At 38.0% G+C, this 19,985-nt stretch overlaps 1 protein-coding gene across 1 annotated transcript in view; it reads right to left on the minus strand.

The window, feature by feature from the left end:
- The window catches only part of DDX10 (DEAD-box helicase 10), a 191,769-nt gene that overhangs the window by 42,944 nt on the left and 128,840 nt on the right, over positions 1-19,985 (minus strand). Inside the window, exon 16 of the mRNA XM_075742273.1 lies at positions 12,848-12,904. Coding sequence (XP_075598388.1) covers positions 12,848-12,904 — 57 coding nt within the window. The remainder of the gene's footprint in view (positions 1-12,847; positions 12,905-19,985) is intronic.

The following is a 19,985-nucleotide window of genomic DNA, read 5'->3' on the forward strand; positions in this document are numbered from 1 at the left end:
ATAAATAAAGAGGAAGAGCTGGGAACCAAGTACTGTGTATTTGTCCAAAATAGATATGATGAATACACAATTGACTGTCTAACTGAAACTCCAAAACAAAGTGATATAATAAAATTTTCATACCTCAAAGGGGTCAAAATGAATTTCGAAAGAACCAAACTTAAGTGTTTACACTCAAAAGGACATCATCTTTAGTCGGAAGATAATAATTGAGAATAAAGGTAAATCAGTCAGTTATGTAGCACTAAGCACATACACCAGTACCTCTTCTTTGAAAGCACTGAGCAAAAATTAATTCTTAGAATATCTTCACTTTTATACACACTATCTTCACTGTAGCTGTAGAGCACAAGAATAGCTATTCCAAGCCCTGAGCACAATTTTCTAGCGCTGCACAGAAGCAGGCAATACCTCTCAAAATAAGGTAAAACTAAGACTAACCAGCACCTACAATCTGTGTTATTCATGCAATCATTCAATCCTTCTATTCAGTTTTCCTTGCTGTTGCACAGCAAACTAAAAACTAAGCTCTAAAGTATTTTCTGACTAAAGTCGGAGAGATTGCACCCTAGGAAGGATGCATTCATCTACAGCCTCTGCTTTGAGAAAACACCACTTCCCAGCACTCACTGTGATCCCTGCCTAACACCTCACTGGCCAAACCAGCTCTGGGATAATTATTCCATTTGCACTTCTCATTGAGGTAAACTAGACTTCATTCCAGTTAAACTTTCCAGAAGTAACAGCATCGCAAAAAATGGTGGCAAGTCTTAACCAGGTATCAGAAAAATAATACCAGTGAACTTGAGAGTTCTTCTAAATTAAATATGACAACAATAGCACATGAATGATTTTAAAAACTAAATCAGAATAATATTAATTGAAGAAGTGGGTTACCTTTTGCATTATTCATAGAATTTTGCCACACAAGTGCCTGGGAAGGATGAATTTCATAAACTTTATGCATCTCTTAAGTTTGTAAAAGTTAGTTGAACAGTGATAATTACTCTAAGCACTACTTTTGTAGATAGGTAATTGCTAAAATACTAGATGATGGGAAATAAAAAGTGCTAACAACTTTTGACATTTTTAACAGCACATGAACTATCAAAGAAAACGGACTGTTTGAGATTGCCGTTTAAAATGAAGCCTAATGATCTTTATGAGCTTTCAGCTCAAATAGCCACTCATATAAATCATGTAAACCTAAGATGACTGTGATTGTAATTAATCAATCACCTTCCCTTGCCCACCCACAATTTCTCTTGCTGAAAATTTCAAAACTTTGGCAGATTGTCCAACAAGAATGAACAGAGGAGAGCGATATAAACTTGGTATAAACCAAGTCTAATCCTGCTAACTGATTTTTTTAAATCAATTCATCCATATGAACATCCATTTGCAAAACTGATTTTTGATATAATATATACTGAAAGATCATACATACATATATACTACAGATCATACATTAATGAAGTACTTCATAAAACTGCTATGTTGCCATCCATATAACTACACCTAGAAAAATCAAGTAGCAAATAGGATTAGAAATGCTCTTTCAGCTTTTTATTAAGATATTTTTCCTTACTGACAAATGCTTAACCTACCTTTCTATCAGTAGTAACAAGCTGGCATAACTGCTTGCAAGACAGTTCTATGTATTTCTAAGTTTCTTCTACAAAACAAGAGTAAGATCAGCGTCAATGTACTACAAAAGTGCAGTAACCCAATTTTTGAAAATATAGGACCATTTTTTCTCCCCTATCACAAACAGAAAGGCACTTGGTGATCTCCCATTAGTCTACAGGTTCAGTTGACTATATCTGACATGTACTATCACATGGGCAATGGTTGGAAAGTTCTGCACAAGAGAAGCTCAGAACAAGTACAAACCCCTGTAACTACAAGGGCCTCTTCCCAGCTGCTGCTCTAAAAACCAAAAATCTCTCAGACTATTATAGATACAGTTCAATTCTGTAACTGAATTTAGTAATTTAGAAAATCTCATGTGGGAAGACACTATTTTCTCCCTTCCTTGCTAAAATGGAAGTGTGAAGACACGGGAAAAATCAGTACAGTTTAAAAGACAATTTACAATCACAATTTCTAGTCCAGAAAAGAATTTTGGTTTCCTGGATCCATCTCCTCTCCACAAAATAAATGTTAGCAAAGAATGAAACATGAGTATAAATACAGTCAAAAGACACAAAAGTTTGGGGAAAAAAATAACAAAAAAAATCAGTAAATGCTAGAAATAAGGATGTTAGCAAGAGTCTGGCTCACAGTTTATGCGTACTTGTTGTTTGTCAAAGGAACTTTAATCCATTTATTTATGGATGGCACTCACACCATAAGCAACTGAAAACACTGCATAGCTGGAAAATGTACGGTCTCCTCCGCTCCTTCCCACACACGAAGCAAACTGAGTTCAGGATCTGGCTCAGCTGGAAGTGCAGGCGAGCAGACAGGGAGAAAGAGAGTCACCTCTCCTGATCTGCATCACTATATTTATACAGCAAGGGACAAGCACTGACAACTTTAATTCTGGCTTTTCTTAGCTTACAAGTAATTAGCTTTGAACCCTTACTGATGTTCTTTTACTGAAAGACTTCTTGGAGAAGATAAATGTGTGCAAGGAGTAATAGAGACTGAACCTGAACTTTCTACAATGAAAGAATGGTGGACTGGAAAAATCAATGTTTATCCAGCAGTACTGGAACTGCCTGGCCCAGCAAAATATAACCACCATGTATTTGAAGCAATGTCAGGAAAATACGAGACAGTACAGAAAGACCAAAACAAAACAAACAAAAAAACCCCACACAAAACTTTTCCTTAAAAATACTAAGCTAAGTATTTTCTCTCTTTCCTAAGGCTTTGCTCCCAGACGATACTATAACCTTTCTACCTGCTGTTCCCCATTGCTGCTTCTCTCCTAGTTTCCACAGGTCAGACAGTAGTCAAACAGAAGCAGTAGCAGCTTGAATTTAGGTCCTTCAGAAGAAACAGAAAAGGGGATGAGGAAACAGCAAGAGATAAGAAACCTAGAAAGCCTCAAAAAATTTCATAGAAAATCAGAGGAAAAACCAAAACCAAAACAAGAGGGAAAGGAAACATTAAATGGAGGAAAAATAGAAAATAGAAATTGTGCATTGCCTTAGGAAAAGAAACCTTGAGGGAGACCTGGAGCCAAAGACAGGAAGACACATATGGCAGTGCTCCATTTGGGGGAAGTACAGAGCTTCCCAGACTCCCCATGCAGTCTGTTAAATAATCATACGGGTTAGTCACTACTTTGGCATTTCCTAATAATGAACTGTCTGGTTTATCAACACAGTTGATAGTGTTAAAGAACAGAAAACCTATTACAAACACTGCACGCTGTGGTAAAACATGGGATGCTGCACTACTCCTGATCTAGTATATCTGACAAAACACTAAATCTTTAAAAACTCTCCGGAAAAAAATACATTGAGAGAGTTATTAAGAGCTTTTTCCTTTTCTTTTAACACTCTCATAAGATTCAACATAAAGCAGCCAGAATCCCGGTGACTGCGTGGCCCTGGAGTATTCTGAAAAAACAGCCATCAGAAGAATTTTAAAATGTTAGCAACTGCAGCATTATCAGTCAGAATGCAGATAACGGTTTTCTGATTACACAAATCAATTTTCGTCAGTAGTAGCAATTACGACTGCTGAGAGTAGTTATAGCAGACTACGTACAATACTGCAAGCAACACATTCCAAGAATATAAACAGGGGGGATGCTGAGAAAACAGAGCTGCTTAATTAAAACTATGATTCCTTACTGCATGATGATGTCAGCATCATCAAAACACATCTGAAAGATTACCCCTGCTCATGAGCCAATTAGCTCATTCTTAAGAAGCTCATACCCAAGATATGCAGCAGAGTCCCTGCATCTGAAGTCTATAATCTAAGAAAGTTTCAAACACATAAGGAAAGCTGGGAAGTGGCTCAGAGTAATACCAGAACGAATCAAGATGTAAAATAAACAAGTTTGCACAGTCTGATACAGCTTATGAAATGCAACCATCTGCATAATATTTATACAGACAGAACTGAGGTGTGTGAATACACATGCTTTTCCAACAGAACAGAAAAAGACCTACCAATCCAGAAAGAATTTCCACTTCCTAAATAAAAGCTTTGTGTGAAAGCTGCTGCAAGCCTCAGATCATTACTTCTGGATTGCTTGGGGTTTCCCACATCTTCGGGATTGAGGGTAGAGGCAGAAAAGAGGGTTAAGATCTCCAAAAGTTCAGACAATTCTACTGTACTGTGTTGGATAAGGTATCAAAAGACTGTGGTGAGGCAAAGAGAACAAGAACACCACACTAATAAACAACAACTTGATTTGCTGCTCAAAACATACATGCAATACAGCAAATGAGCTTGGTATACTTTTTATATTTTTTTTATATTTTTTATATATTTTTTTATATTTTTTATTTCTTTATATATTTTTTTATACAGCTTTACATTTTGTGCTTTAGAGGGAGAGAAATTTCAAATATTGGTTACTAGACACTATTAACTAGTAGCATAGAGCAGATTAACAAATTAAATGTCATTAACTTCATATAGTGGTCCGTTTACTAAGATGAAAATGCTTAAAGGATGGTTTATAACACTTTAGAACAGCTTTTTCAAGCAGGGGCAGAGTGACCATTTGTGTTCTGCTCAGATTGGGACTGCTGAGGAGGGCGTCAAATCAGGAAAGAAATTGAACAAGAAATTACGGAAGCCAAGATGAAAAGATGCTGCTAATTTACATATAAATTCCAAACCACATTGTGGCGGCTAGTTATCCACCTTTACAAGACAGCATATTCAAAAATGAAATGCCTACATACTGATGGACAGTGATCACAAAGCTAAGTCCCAGTGCTCTCTCCTCCCCCTATTTAAGTTTACAGAACATGGTGCTATACAGTTAAGCATGAAAACATTCAATCAATGCTGAAATGGAAATCTGAAGCTCAGGTTGGAAGGTCTTGGCCCTTGAATATATGTGTTTGCACTTTGCAATGCACAAAGAGTTCTTGTCTGGTTTCTTGCATACCTATTGTTTTTCTAAATACACGTATTGACTGAAATGTGTTGCCTGAATTGATAAAATGTGTATTCAAATGGAAAAATGTATATAACCTTAGCTACGGGGGTTTAATCGTTAGCCTCAGAAAGGTATCTGTGCAAGACTAACAGAGCTCTCATTATTGCTTTCCCCGTGCTCCACCACACTGCTACATGCAGGAAGGAACCCAAAGGTGAAATCCTGCTCCTAATATCCACGGAGACAGGCAAAGAGGAAAAAATGAAGTGGAATAATATATACCTCCCTTGTTCAAAGGAGAGACAGACCTCAAGCAGTGACTCAAGGAGCCACTCAGTTATTTTCTGACGCCCATTCAAGAGCCTGGGTGGAACGGTGCCAAAGCACTCCTTAATTCTACAACTACCACGAGTGATTCGTCACTATATGATCAAAATAAATGCTAACAAAACCCACATAATTCAAGAGGAAGAGAGAAATGCATGTATGTTGGACATACTTAGTTCAATTCACAATTTTGCAATTTTGATAGCCTAAGTCTTTAATAAAAAAATTACTGAGATTTTTTTTTATCCTCTCAATGCCAAAATGTTGTTGATTCTGAAATACACAAAAATGTTTGGTCTTTAACATGTTGAAAAGTCTGAAGCTCAGCAGTGGAAAATTAAGATGGCTCCAAAGCTCCTGTTCCAATGCTATCAAACTTATACGGACATTCCAAAAACAACAAATTCCTTAAAGAGTAATGAATTAAACAGTACAATCTTCCTGGAATTTAACCTAGCTACTGGAGAAATTTCCTCAGTATTGCCCTAGAAATTTAAGAAAATAATTTGCAATCAAGTAAGAAAATAACCTTTGTGCTCCCTAACATACCAGAAATCCTGTTCCTCTGCTGTTACAAATCCGTATTACCTATTTTAACAAAAGCTCCCCTAGAACTGCAACCCCCAAAAATAAGAAAAACACAAGGTTAAAGAAAAAAGAAGTTTCCTCTCTACCGTAAATCTGAAAGCAAATACAAATCAAAGCATAGGGTATAGCTATGTCAGACACTGTAATGAAAATGCATTTGTGCTGATCCAGTGTGCATCCACCTCATCCCAGCAGACCTTCAGGGGATAAGAGGGCACGTGCAAGGTCCACAGTCCCCCCAATCAATGCTTCTGCCAGAACTATAAAGAAATCACCTCAGCGACTAGTGAATCATCAGCGTACTCCGTGTAGAGCAGCAGACTGTCATCACATGCCACATATGATTAAAAACAACAGTTGTGAATATTATACTCACAAAATTCAATTGCTATGGCTATGGACAATTAGCTTAAATGGTCAATCTGATAAATATATTTAAAATCCCCTGTGTGCTGGTGGCTGCAGTGAAAAGGTTCACAGAAGCATGCATAATTGGCAAATCAATCCATCAGAATACTTCCCTGTTACTTGTTCAGGGTTATGACACCGAAATATTGGTTTAACGACATACGTACTTAATTGCAGAAAAGGCAGGACTTATTACAGCTTCATTTAAAGCAATTCAAGTGTTATATTAACTGGAATCATCAACATGTTATTTTCAAAAAGCAAAATACAGGTAACATTTCCATACAGGCACATAATACTCATTTTCAAATATTAACATATATTGTAGAATACATTGCTTTTAAAAATATTATAGAATACAAGTAGTTCAGAATCCGCAATTTCTTTATTTTCCATTTAACAACTTGAACTTGAAATCATGATTCTGCCTTAAGAAACTTGTTTGAAGTTACTAAATTAGTAGGTTAAAATGTTGATATTCCAAGTTACTCTGTTTATCCACAGAGCTTCTCAAAGAAATTCAAAACAAGCTTGCAATGAATAAATAAAGCTACTTCTAGTCTTTGGGTATGCATACAGAACACAAGAGCTAACAGACCAGAGATATGTCTAAATTAAGGTTAATTACATTGTTTTAAGAAAGAAGCTTCACTTAATAAAAGGGATCTAATTCACGTGCTAATTTCAGTTGTAAGCTCCCCACACAAGAGATACTGGAAGGTTTTGTAGCTGAATAGAAGTATCATCGTTTCATTTTTTGCTGTTCTTTGTGGTTTGCAGAACGAAGAATAATTATTAACGAAGAATAACTTTAAGTCCTTTCCAAGTATCAAACAGTAGTGACAAGATATAGCCTGTCCTGAGGCTGTAGTATCAGGACAACCTAATCCTCCCTGAGGTCTCCTATGAACAAAATGAACTCTACAACCTCTATATCCTCCAGACCACCAGAAAGATCTAGCCCTGAAACCCTGCTCCAGCTCCAGAAATCACAGGGAGCTCAAGCAACAGCTCCTCAACACCATCCGTAAGAGGTGATCCAGAACCAAAGCACCTTCACCATTAACCATCAGTGTGCATGGCATCCCATGAGACTTTCCCAAGAAGACCTAGTGATACAATGATCAAAGGGAGTTAGGAACCTGTATTCAGAGGAGGCACAGACCAAATTCCTCCTTCACTCCTGCAAACCCCTCTCCACACTGAAGTTACTGTTCACATCCACACTGGATCATGGGCTAGATCGCAAGGAAAGGGAAATTCAAGGGAGAAGCAGAGCTGTCAGGTAATAGAAGTCAGTTCCAGTAACCACAGGAATGATATACTGTGGGTGCAGAATTTTCATCATATTTTAAAGATTATATTTCTCCCAGTGGATTATTAGCAATAGCTACCCAAGAGATCAGACTCTGTCCCATTCTTGTTTGAATTTTGCCACATGGTGCAAAGATTTCTTGAGCTATATTCAGCAAGTGTATCTCAAATCCCATGCAGGGTACTGGAGATTAAAAGCAAACAGTCTTTTTAAGTATTTTTCTGGTTAAAATCTCAACAGAGCATGGCATAAGGTGCAGAAAACAGAATGCTGTATTGAGGATTATACCTTACAATGATGCGATACAGGCAGATATCAATGCCTGAATCTGTCATATCTTTAAGTATGTGCCTCCTGCTCACCCAGGTGTATTTTGTAGATGTGTTCACATAAATCCCTTCATAACAGAGTAGAAAGATTCCTGACTTCATTGTGACTCTGTGAAAATCTTAAATTATATATATGAAGTATCTCAAGCATGCATTTTGTAAAATATGTAAAAATCTCATACACAAGTACTAATTCCTCTGGGAATAGCAAAATATTTTGGGGAGAGAGCAGGGGAGAAAGAGCGAGCATGAAAAATGTTAAAGCATATTTATTATCCTGCTGTTGATCTTTTAATACTCTACAATTATTCAGCAAGAATTCATTCCGATGAAAAAGTGCCCCTGACAACCAAGTGCTTGGTCAGTTTTCCAGCCTGATAACAATCCCCGTCCTCAACTTTATTCCAATGATTTGTCCTCTTCATTCTTTTCTAAAACAGAAATACCCTCTCACTAAGGAGTATGCGTTCAAGCTGGATTTCTCTAGGTTTTCAGCAGGCTACATTTTTCTTATGGACCTTGGGTAAACAGCGTCTGGTCTGCTAGTCAGCCCTTTTTCAGGTTTTTCTGTTTCACTTCGGATACCAGCATGGTGTAACTGCTATAGGACTGCCAATGGCTGAACTGATGCACCAAACTGTCATGACTGAGCAAGTTTTACCTCCTGGCACTGCTTACAGATGCTGTCCAAACTATTTCGAGCAGATACTGATGCCTTCTTTTAAGGGCTAGTTATCATTTCTTGCATGATGTTGGGAGCTGATAGCTGAGGATCACAAAGCATGTTGGTGCTCGGGCAGGAAAGAGCATCTTCTCCAGACTCCTGCTCTGCCCCCCGACCTTGACCCACAGACTTCTTCAGCTGATCCTGGAAAATGCCTTTTCCACAAAAATATTTTTCTTTAAAAGAAACCAAAACCTTCCTCACTTCAGAATTCTTAACACATCAATACTGCTCTAAGGCATCAGCATAGGAAAACACTAAACTCACTAAGGAGGAATACAGTCCTGTTTAGCTTCATTGCAGCTAACAGTTGCTTGCAGAGCAAGGACCTTCAAATGCTGGTTAAAACCTAAAATAAAAGTCCTTTATGTATACTAAGAAATCAGTATGTGATAGATTACTAGAAGTAAAAGAGCAAAGGCAAAAGTGGAGCACTGCATGGCACAGGGTCGTCCTGCTTGAGGCCAGGGGCTGGCTTCACCAAGTAACCCCCAGCTACTGCCTCAGAGCAGCCATCCATGTTACTGCAGCTCCTCCACATTGCTTTACTTCTTCCTGGTCAAAAGACAACACAGTTGGCTAATTTTCTCTAGACCATCTTCAAGCAAACAGGATCAAAATTTGTTTGAGGGCTTGAGGACTGCAATTTTATCAGTACTGAGTGAGGATAAAATATTTGCTTTTTTCATCTTGAAACACTGCATTTGTAAATATCTCATCAAATTCTCCTAAACCAGGAGACAATTAAATATCTGATGATAAAAAAAAAAATCCCCAAAACCTAAGTTTCCAGTTTTTCTTCAATAGGAATATAAGAGAAAACGTCTTTATCTGTTTTCACAGCTTTTTGCACCCAAATTTAAATAACGGTCATAAATTCCAATAAATACTTTCTCCAAAGCATCCTTTAAGAGCCCTCGCTTCTTCCCCAGTTTATTTATTGCATGGGGATTTATTCAAGGTGAAATCAATAACACTGCAGCTACCTACTCATCTAATCCCCTGCTCAAGCACATTCAGTGGAGAATTTGGTTGTTCAATTCCAGTTGCAGGAAGCCTGCCCCGTTCCAGCGCAGCAAAGGCTGAGCAAAACCTTCCCTGAAATTGCTCCTGTGGCACCAGAAGAAAAAGTAGGAAAGATCACTCTCCTGTGATCTTTCATTTTTGTTGGCATACAGACAAAAAACTGCACTCATGCAAGGCATTAAAGTTTGAAATGAAAGAAGAAAACCAACGTAACTTAGAGATACTTCCTGTCCTCTCCAAAACAATATGGGGGTATAAAACAGAAGGAAAGCTGTTATTAAAAAGAGTAGGCCATGAGTTAAAAAAATATAGGTAGAGTAAATGAAAAATGGCAGGAAGTCAAGATTCCTGTCACAGGAAAGGGATGAACGTGTAGAGAACAGAGAAATCCTAAAACTAAGAGTATCACAATCCTGGAATCTAAGATTAAATTTAGTCTAGAATTAAGTCCTACAAGTGTATGGTTTAAAGGGTGAAAATAAACAAACTGTAAACCATAAAGTTTTAGTTCCAAATAAATTCCCTTTCCAGTTTTGGAAAAGAAACAGCATACATAAAGAATAACACGTCAGGCCCTGTCCAGTCAAAAACAGGGCACAACCAACAACAGGGCAACAAGAATTATACTAAAGCAGAGATGCAAAAGTCATAATTGATGAATTATTATTGAATGTTTAGAATGGGAAAGTAAATTGATGTTTTGGTCATGACCCAGTGGGCTGCGTACTAGTGAAAGATAATAAATAAAACTCTGTAAGTTTGTAACATGAGAGAGGCACAGTTAATAAAACGAGGAATAAAGTGGGTAGATGTGGAACAACAAATTATGACCACAGCTGTTTTGAAGTGTCTGGCTGATCATAATTGTTGATCTAGCCCTTTTATCCAGCTGCTAAACTGCATTAATATAACTAAAAATACCTTTTCTGCTTTTTTGGTTCTCCTTATTCCTTTCTCTTTTAAGAAAATGCTACTAAGTGCCAAAGGATTTGGGTATGGCTGAGTAAGTGGATCACAAGCCATATGCTGAAAGCACTAGTGAAAACATGAACGTTTTTGACTCCTGATTTAGGCAGCATATATTTTCTAAACTAGTTTCTGTTTCAATAGTTTCTGTGTTTTACTGTTTCCTTTTTTTTTTTTTCTCCCCCCTAGGTGTCTCCTAGGAGCTGCTTCAGTCATATCCCACACGGACTGTGGAGAGCTTCAGCTACTGTGGCTTCATCTCTAAGATTCTGTGAAGCAGGGAGTGTTCTTAATTAATTCCTCAGACACCCACCAGACGGAAACTGCCACCTTTATCTATCGTCTACTGCTCCCTTCCACTTCCAGGCGTGAACGGCCTGGCTCCAAGCTGGCAGCCTTTCCCAGCAGAAGCATTTTCTCTTCAAATGAGTCCCACTGAAAACGACAGGACTCTGCTGCACACAGTTCTGGCAAAAATAGCCTCTAAGCAAGAGAAAAAGCCCAACAGTTTTCATCAAGGACACATGTCAGCTCTTGAGGTTTGCACCTTCTTGCAGAGAGTGAGCTAAGTGCTTCAGGAATAAAATTAAGTCAAAGTAATAGCAGGTCTGCACAGTTGGTACTCTCACAGAAAGCATATACCAATCTCACACTAGACCAGGACTAGCAAATCAGCTTTCCAAGTGCGAGCGTTGCACAGAAGAGAGGCAGAGGTGCATCGAATTGCGGCTTTATCTTACACAGTTTTGAGGCTCCACATTTAACCCATACTGTACCCACGGACACACCCCCACACACACACGGCCAGATCGGTCCTCAATAGAGATCAACTTCATTCGTTTTCCAACAGGACAAAGAGATTCGTTTGCTTGGCAAAGAATAGGATGGAAGTACATCAGCAAGCAGATCCTTTTGAAAGGAATGGGTTTATTTCTCCAGCTGCTGAATGACATTGGAGGATTTTTTTATTCCTTAAAAAGAGGCAAGATTAACAAGCAGCATTTACGAATGCAATACAGCCTGATTTGATCAACATTTTCTCCCTATATTAAGATGTTTGTTAATCATTCATTCCGTAATTTTCCTAAAATGCTTGCTCAATACATTAAAAAGTATGCATCTCCATACATTCAATTACATGCAGAAAATTTCTATTGCTTGATTGGGGAGTCACGATGCCAACAGCTCTCATAGCTTGCCATCTTTGAAGACAGAATAATACTTAATACTTGGTATTATGAGGCTTTTCATTTTAAACTGTAATTACTTTCCACTTCAGAACTACAGAATGAAGCATCTTCCTATACTTAAGCCTCCCAGCATACAGCCAGCTTGCAAAAACTGGACAAAGAACATTATCCATTTTCTCAAGGGAGTAAGGTAGTTGCTAACTGCCAAGAACAAACCGTAACTATTCATGTGTAGTGTAAGGAGATGCAGTGTGAGAAATGGCACACATTACTCTGTCCATATTCTTGAAAATCATTGCTGCTGAATGAAATCTCAGTTTATCACAAACCAAGCAATATCGCAAACTAGAACAGCCTCTAGGATATTAGTAATGTACGCATAAATAAAATGATAGCAAAGGTTTTATTTGTGGGTCTAACAAGGGGAAGGAATAAACTCCAATATAAATACTTGCTGTTTAAAGAAAAGGTTTGGCAGAAACAAGTTTAAATGGAGATTTGACACCAAAAAAAATCTTACTGCTTGCAAGTTATAAACATGACCAAGTATTCAGGAAAAAAAAAAAAAAAAAAGGCATCAGCACTGCAGCTGAAATTGCGAATCACTTGATATGTAGAATAAAGAGGCTGCAATTCCAAAAGGTTTCCATACATGTTATATCTTTATACACACACACATATATACATATACACACATATTTGTGCTTTCTCAGTATCCTTCCACAGCAAGTCATCATAACCGCATCAGAGCAAGGGAGTAAGAAAAGGCAAGCAAACAGAACATGTCTTTAAAGAGTCATTAATCACAACCTTGCTTGTTAAAGAAAGGAATGAAATAATTAAAAGACAGTTTGAAACACACATCGGTAGCTTGATCAGAACAACAAAAATCCTTACCTGTGCATTCTTATTCCTGGCTTCTCTCCTTGCTGCTTTTTCTTTCAGCCTTTTCTCCTAAAACAAAAAAGATGCACAGTTTTAAAGGAAACGCATGTTTTGTTTTGTTTTTTTTCTTTTAATATTTTAAGATTAAAGTTAAGCCACCTAAATATTTTTAATGCACACGATGCTACACTGGTGGTATTCCCCCTACATATTACTGATGAAAAACAATAAATAAAAAGATCTGATTGAGATATTACTCATTCTTCTTGCTCTTAAAGGAAATAAAACTACAAGAATGATTCAAACTCACATTTCATCTTCACTGAGACTTGTTACTCTTAAAGGAATGATGCACGTAAGTATTTTGACAAAGTTAGTATTTGCCTCTAAAACAAGGTACTTGAAATGGCACCAAGAGATCCAACTTTTTGTATTTCTCAGTGGCTTTCCAATGCATTTACCAAACTAAAATGATAATTTTCCTAACTTCAGAATTACTAAAGCAACTGGGGAGTGAAAGCTAAAATGTGTTCTCCCTAGCTTTCGTATCTCTATTATTACAAACATTCTACAATAGCATTTGCTTAGTAATTGCATCAATTCAGAAACTATAACATTAAGTTCCTTCCACCAAAGGGACTCTGCTATGGGAAAATGAGCAAAACACAATGATAAAAATCATTCAAAGATGCCTGCCAAATTTCTGAGCATACAAAAATGGCCAAGATATTTAATTCAATTGACATTTATTGTTGCTTTTTTGTTGTTGTTCTTATTTGGATTGGTTTATTTTTAAACCAGTTGAAGGATTATCTGTAATTTAGACTCTGTCAGGTCCTTCCAATTGAACATCCTTTACATTATCTATTTCATGAAGTAAGGACAGAAATTCAGGTGAGGTGTCCCTTAGAAGACCTCACCGCTCCTTCTTTTGTCTTAGTGATGCTGATGAGATTGGCGTTGAAACTTTTTTATGCTAGCATAAAAATGTTTATGGAATACAACTCTCAGTTTCTTTGAGCAATATAGGCCACTGCTAGCATCAGCATGTTTAGAACTGAGTCCACATAAAAGGGGACATTACTTTAACATCAGTCCAGGGGCAGCCCCTCAGCACAGAGAAGGCTGAAGACCAGTCACATTTAGCTCACTCATGGGAGTAATGAGAAAGTTCCAGCTCCAGCAGTAGTCCTGGCGCCATATCATCACGATGGTACCAAAGCTTATTGGTAGCTACCACACAAAGTTGCTTGGAAAAGCAGTGTGTTTGAGTGCAGACTTGGGAAAAGGAGAACACAGCCACCAAGATTTTCAAAACTGGTGTCTAATTCAGTCTCTTTTGAGCTATTTGTCTGGTATGTATCATTTTCTATTCTCCCAATTGACCAAACTACAGAAGTGTTAGCTTACTTTCAAACTCACTTTCTGAGGAAGTCAATCTGTTCTCTACAAATCAAAATTCATCCCTCTCCCAAAAGACAGGGACAAAACTGCATGAGGTTTCCGTCTCTCTGCTTTATACAGTTCTCCAATGCTGTGTGCAAAGCTGTATGGTACAAACACCTCGATACCCTCACAGCTACATGCCAGGGTATTCACCACATGCTATGAAACAAAACAAAAACCCCGCCACTGTAGACAGATGCAACACAGCTGTCTTCTTATTTCAGGTTTGTTAAAGTAAGAAAAAACAATTAAAAAAAAAATTACATTTAAGGCCACAAGGGCATCATATGGGGCAAAAGAAGCCACCAGGATCAAGTACTGTCTGGTACGGACACAGGCAGCCTGCTCTCCAACAGGTTAGACCTAAGCATCATGACCTCATGGTCATAACACGGTCATCCATGTCATGATTCCTTCTCTTCCAAGACAAATTTGTATTAATTTATGGTAATTTTTACTTATGCTTTTCTAATGATTTTACTTAAGTTTTCCACTTTCACCCACTCTGGTCTTAAATGGTTTAGTTGTACATTCTTTGCTTTTTGGGGTCACCATTGGGGTTCTCTCATTTTTCTGCTAAAACTGTGATCCTTTTCAAACTTTACCACTGCAAGAGTGAAAGAGAACAGAGCTAGAGAGTAACACACCAAATATTACAAAGCAGGACAAAGCAGCTTTTAAATTGGATAGTCTAGAAAATTTTAGAGAGAAAAATTCTATGGTATATGAAGACAGTGTCTTAACCACAGCCACAGGCTTAAGCCAATATAGCAGCAAAGCTCCTGCTCAAGGGATTTACAAAAGAGCACTGAGAAGACAGCTATGAAAGTGGGAGATTGACATAATGCCATAGGAGTATGCCAAACAGCATAATATACACGTGTCTAAAAAATAGTAAAGACACAAAAAGATTCTAAATTTAATAGGTGCAAAGACTGAAATCAGATGTACAAAAGAAACACAAGACAGCAGCGATCAACAGGAAACGCCATCAAGATTATTTTTTTTCTTTTTTCTTTAATTTTTTTTTCCTTTGAGGGAGAGAGAGGGGATTTGGTTCCTCATCAATGAAAAACAAAAGCATATTTTGCATAGGGCACATCTGCATTGGCAGTAAGTTGGAGTTAGGAGTGCATTTCAGAAGCCAACGTCCTCATGAGGCCTGCTTCCGCTGTTTCATGCTGCAAGGCAGTCTTCAGGAGCATAGCTAATACACGCCAATCAACGTTGGGCATTCACAGGGTCACAGGATCATTCCGGCTGGGAGGGACATCAGGGCGTCTCTGGTCCAACCTCCTGCTCACAGCAGTGTCAGCTCTGAGGTCAGGCCACGCTGTGCAGGGCCTCATCCAGCCAGGTCAAAATCCCAAGGCTGGAGACTGCACAACATCTCTGGGCAACTTGTGCCACCTGACTGTTCTCACACAGAAAAAGTTTCCTTTACATCCATGCTGAACCTCTTGGTTTAACTTATGGCCATGGTCTCTTCCTCTCTCGAGCCTGGCTCCCATCTCCATCTCCTCCATGACCTCCCACAGGCACTGGGGGCTGCTGTCAGGCTCCCCCAAAGCCACCTCTGCTCCAGCTGAACAAGTCCAGCTCCCCCAGCCTCTCTTCGCAGGACCACCAACTCAGGACCTCAGCTGAACTCGCTCTAGTTTGCCAGTGCCCTCCTGTACTGGGGGCAGTGGTGGCGTGTAGGATGATGTCATGAATACGGAGTAGAGGAATTACTTCCCTCAAAGGGATTCAGTTCAAAGCATCAGGTAAGACCTAATCCAGTACACCCCACCACCACAGAGCACGCAATCTGGCTCTCAGCACCAACCATCTTACTCTGCAGTCATGCTCTCATTGGGCTGTTTCACTTGCTAATACAGGTATAGCAGTCAGGCTTTAACTTAGGCTTCAATTCTGGAAACAATCCTATTAAGGTACTGCTTAAATTTATATGCCACTTCAAGCACATGTGTAAGTACGTACAGCGTGCTGAGCAAATGCCTAAATACTTATCCTCAGTCAGGACCTTATTTTCTATTACTTAGAGGACAACTGTATATGCTACTGTGCCAAGGTAATATCCTCACATAATAAAGACGCCCTTTTATACGACTGCATAAAACCCCCAAAATTAACTACCTTGCCTTAGGTTACAAAGAAATGCTACAGCACAGCCAGGGACACAGATCTCCAAAGACTCAGATGAGTATTTTAATTACCATGTCATTCATTCTCACATTGCTACTGCTCGGAAGAAATACGGGCCCATGCAGAACACACACGGACAACGCGCTGTAAGACAGCCGTAAAAAGTATCAAATGAGGCAAAGTTGAACCAGTCAAACAGTTGGATATTGACTTATTTCATGTTAATAGATTCTGTTCATCTATGGGTAAGTCTGTAACTATCTGTAACTACTAAGCTGTTCAACATTAGTTTCCACAGATGGGAAAAAACAACAGAAAAGTGTGGATTTTCTTGGAATACCTAAATTGTAACACAATAAGAATACCAGATTTTATCACTGTTCTATCCAAGCTATAAATCATTACTTGTAAAAATGGCACATAATTTAGAGATGAAAAATCCAATTTACTAGGGCAGGAAAAAAAAGATTATGTTTCAAGGTATGAATACTTAATTATATATATTACTGGCTGACATTCTGTTATAGCATAACTTCATAACACAGAGCCATGAGGCTGTCAGATAAAGCTCTGAAACATCACAATCTGATTAAATACTCTCTTATCTACGATGGTGAAGTCAAGCACCCATATTTTCTTTTGCACTTATATTGAACAGCTCTCCTTTGCATCCGTATAGCACGTTCTTCACAGCTGAAAAATCTACTCATGTCCTTTCCAAGCTATTGACAGTGAGGATGAAAGAAGTTTAACCAAAAATCAATGCAGTAATTTGTTGTAGCTTAACTTCTAAGAAAGTGCTTCCAGCCCCTTTAGACCAAAACCAAGCAACCTCCCCTTAAAGGCAGTAGCCAGAACATTCATTCATCGTCTTAGATCAGCAAAGTAGTATATGCAGGTTTTGAGCAGTGGATAAATGCAGACCATCTAGATGTCATTTAAGGATCAGTTTGGATAGATCAAGAACCATGGATTCAAGGACTTATGAAACAAGACAGCTGATGGGATCAATGTGCCTGACCAGCAGAACACAGGCAGTAGAACTGCAGTGGTCATATCCTGGTTTAGAAGAATGTTCTATCTAGACTTTAAAACATTTCACTGAAGGATTGTACACCACAATCTTTCAAAACTAGCTGCTGTTACTAGTTACTGCTGTTACTAGTCTGAGCCTACTTAGCTTTGATTTTTAGACTCTGTCTCAACTGTCTAACTTATTCATCGATCAGTTTGAAGGAACCTCCGTTATCAAAGTTTAGGTATCTATGTAGATACATGCTGATCATGCTTCCTCTTAACTTTCTCTTCTGTAACTTGAAGAAAATCAACTCCACATGTTTCTCAGCGGTTAGGTCTACTTTCCCAAATATCTCACTATCTCCCCAAACCAACCTGTCACTTCTGTTTGTATATTAAATAATTCTACTAGCCCTTTTGATCCTGTCAGAACAATCCCACTGCAATAGTTCATGTTGACCTGATCAACCATCACATCACCCAAATCTTTTTCAACGTCTGTATCTCTAAGGGAAGAGCTCGCAGTCTTAAAATTCTACTCTAAATTTGTATTTCTGCCTATTTTAAAACACAGCTTGCTTTGTTTGAGCCCAACCTAGCAAGAAAGCTTTCTTCCATGTCACTAAAAAAAAATATCTTGAAATAATACACTTCCCATGGAAGAAATCCCATGGACCCACTAGAAACATCTACTTAATCAGAAACCACTGGTTTGGGATGTTCCACATACTGAGGTCTTGGTCCATTTAATTTGTACCATGTTTGTTTATTATTTAAAACACTTAAGTGCAGAAATTGCAGTGTATTCCATGGATGTATTTACAAATCAGATTCTGCTCTGATAAAAACAGATATACACACACAGTTCACTACACACCTACTTTCCACAAAACCACACTGGTTAGCATTATATTCCTTTCATTTAGTTCTTCATTAAGGCTGCCTTGTGCCAGTCATTCTATTACTCTGGTGTGGACTAACAGCAGGCTGAGTTACCAGCTTATTTCCCTCAAAAGTATTTCTATGGTAGTTCTCAAACTCTTCTAGAACTCTCCCGCTGTTTTGAGACCCTTTTAAAATCGACATTAATGGTATTAACAGCTTAAAGACCTTCTTGATCATCTTTTTAAATTTCCTGCAAATTCTCTTTTTTTTTTCCTCTCAATTACACATCTAGTTAACAAGGATGGTTAACTACCTCAGTAATCACAGGGATTAATGTTTTTAGTCACCATCATGTAATACAGCTAAATCATTTGGCTTTCAACTAAACAAAGAAGAGTTATTGTTATTGAACCCTTCTACCTTTCCTGCACTAGATCCGACAACAGAACCAGCTCTGCCTAACAAAGAGACAAAGACATGGACAAAGCTTATTCTAATATACGGAAAAGCTACTCACTGTTCTTAACTCTGAAGTTAAGAATCTGCCACTGGTTTCTCTTCACACTCGTATTTCCTCTTTCTTTCACTGTCGGGTTTTAAAACAGAAACTCATACCCCTTTTACTTCTCCCTCAAGACTCCCACTTCTTATTAGAAATACATATTCTAACACTTACATTCCATGTTCTCAAGTCGAGGCAAAAAGAAATAATGAATAATAGCATGGCAGCTCTTTCTAGCTGGTGAGGCTAGGAATATGTGAAAGATGTATATACAGGCAGTTTAAAAGCCATGATTTTAATTATAAAAAAAGAAAATCCAGTAATTTTGAAAGCTATACATTCTTCCCTGCCGACCCCTGCCTCTGGAAATCCCCTCTTCCTTTGACTCTCTTCTTTCTATAGTTGATTAAAAGTTCATTTTACTTTGTCCAGAGGGTTAACTATAGTATTAAAAAATATAGGGTTTATTGGCATGCATTAACAGCTTTGTTTCATATAGTAATTTACTCTTTCAGCTTTTTAATTTGTAAACAATTTGTACAGTACATCTCAATTCTTTCTCTTAAAGATTTGAACATAGGTCATAACTGCTCAGATTTACATTAAATAAATTCCCTTAGTTGGTGATATACTGCAGTTTTACCAGCCTAAAATTTCACTGACCTCTTCTATTTGCTTACCTAAAGGCAAGAAGCAGTTTCACTCAATACAAGTAATGCATCTTCTGGCATATTTATCCCTGAGAGCATTAAAAAACCTATGGCAAACCTATTTCCTGTAAAAATTTCATGTTCCTATGAGTCATACGAAGTCTTCTTATTTAAATACTTGAGACCTCCCGCAGGTTTTGATCAAAGACTTTTAATATTTGATCCTTTGCATACCGATGCTGGAATTTGGAGCTACCAACCTATTCTATTTAACAGCTGAAGTTACCACACAACTGTTCTTAGATGTGGCTAAGGTTTGGAAAAAAATCACTCTGTTGCCTGGAAAAATCTGGCTGTCATTTGCAAATACATCTTAGTTGATACCAATTCCTAATATTATTTCTTGGTATTTTATTATCTCTTGTTATTTTAGTGGGATATAGTTAGGGACAGTCAGCTGTGCTACAGAAAATATACACACAGCTGCTCAACAGTTCATAGC

The sequence above is a fragment of the Balearica regulorum genome, chromosome 1 (genome assembly GCF_011004875.1).
Source record: "Balearica regulorum gibbericeps isolate bBalReg1 chromosome 1, bBalReg1.pri, whole genome shotgun sequence".
In the NCBI taxonomy this organism is placed as follows: Eukaryota; Metazoa; Chordata; class Aves; order Gruiformes; family Gruidae; genus Balearica; species Balearica regulorum.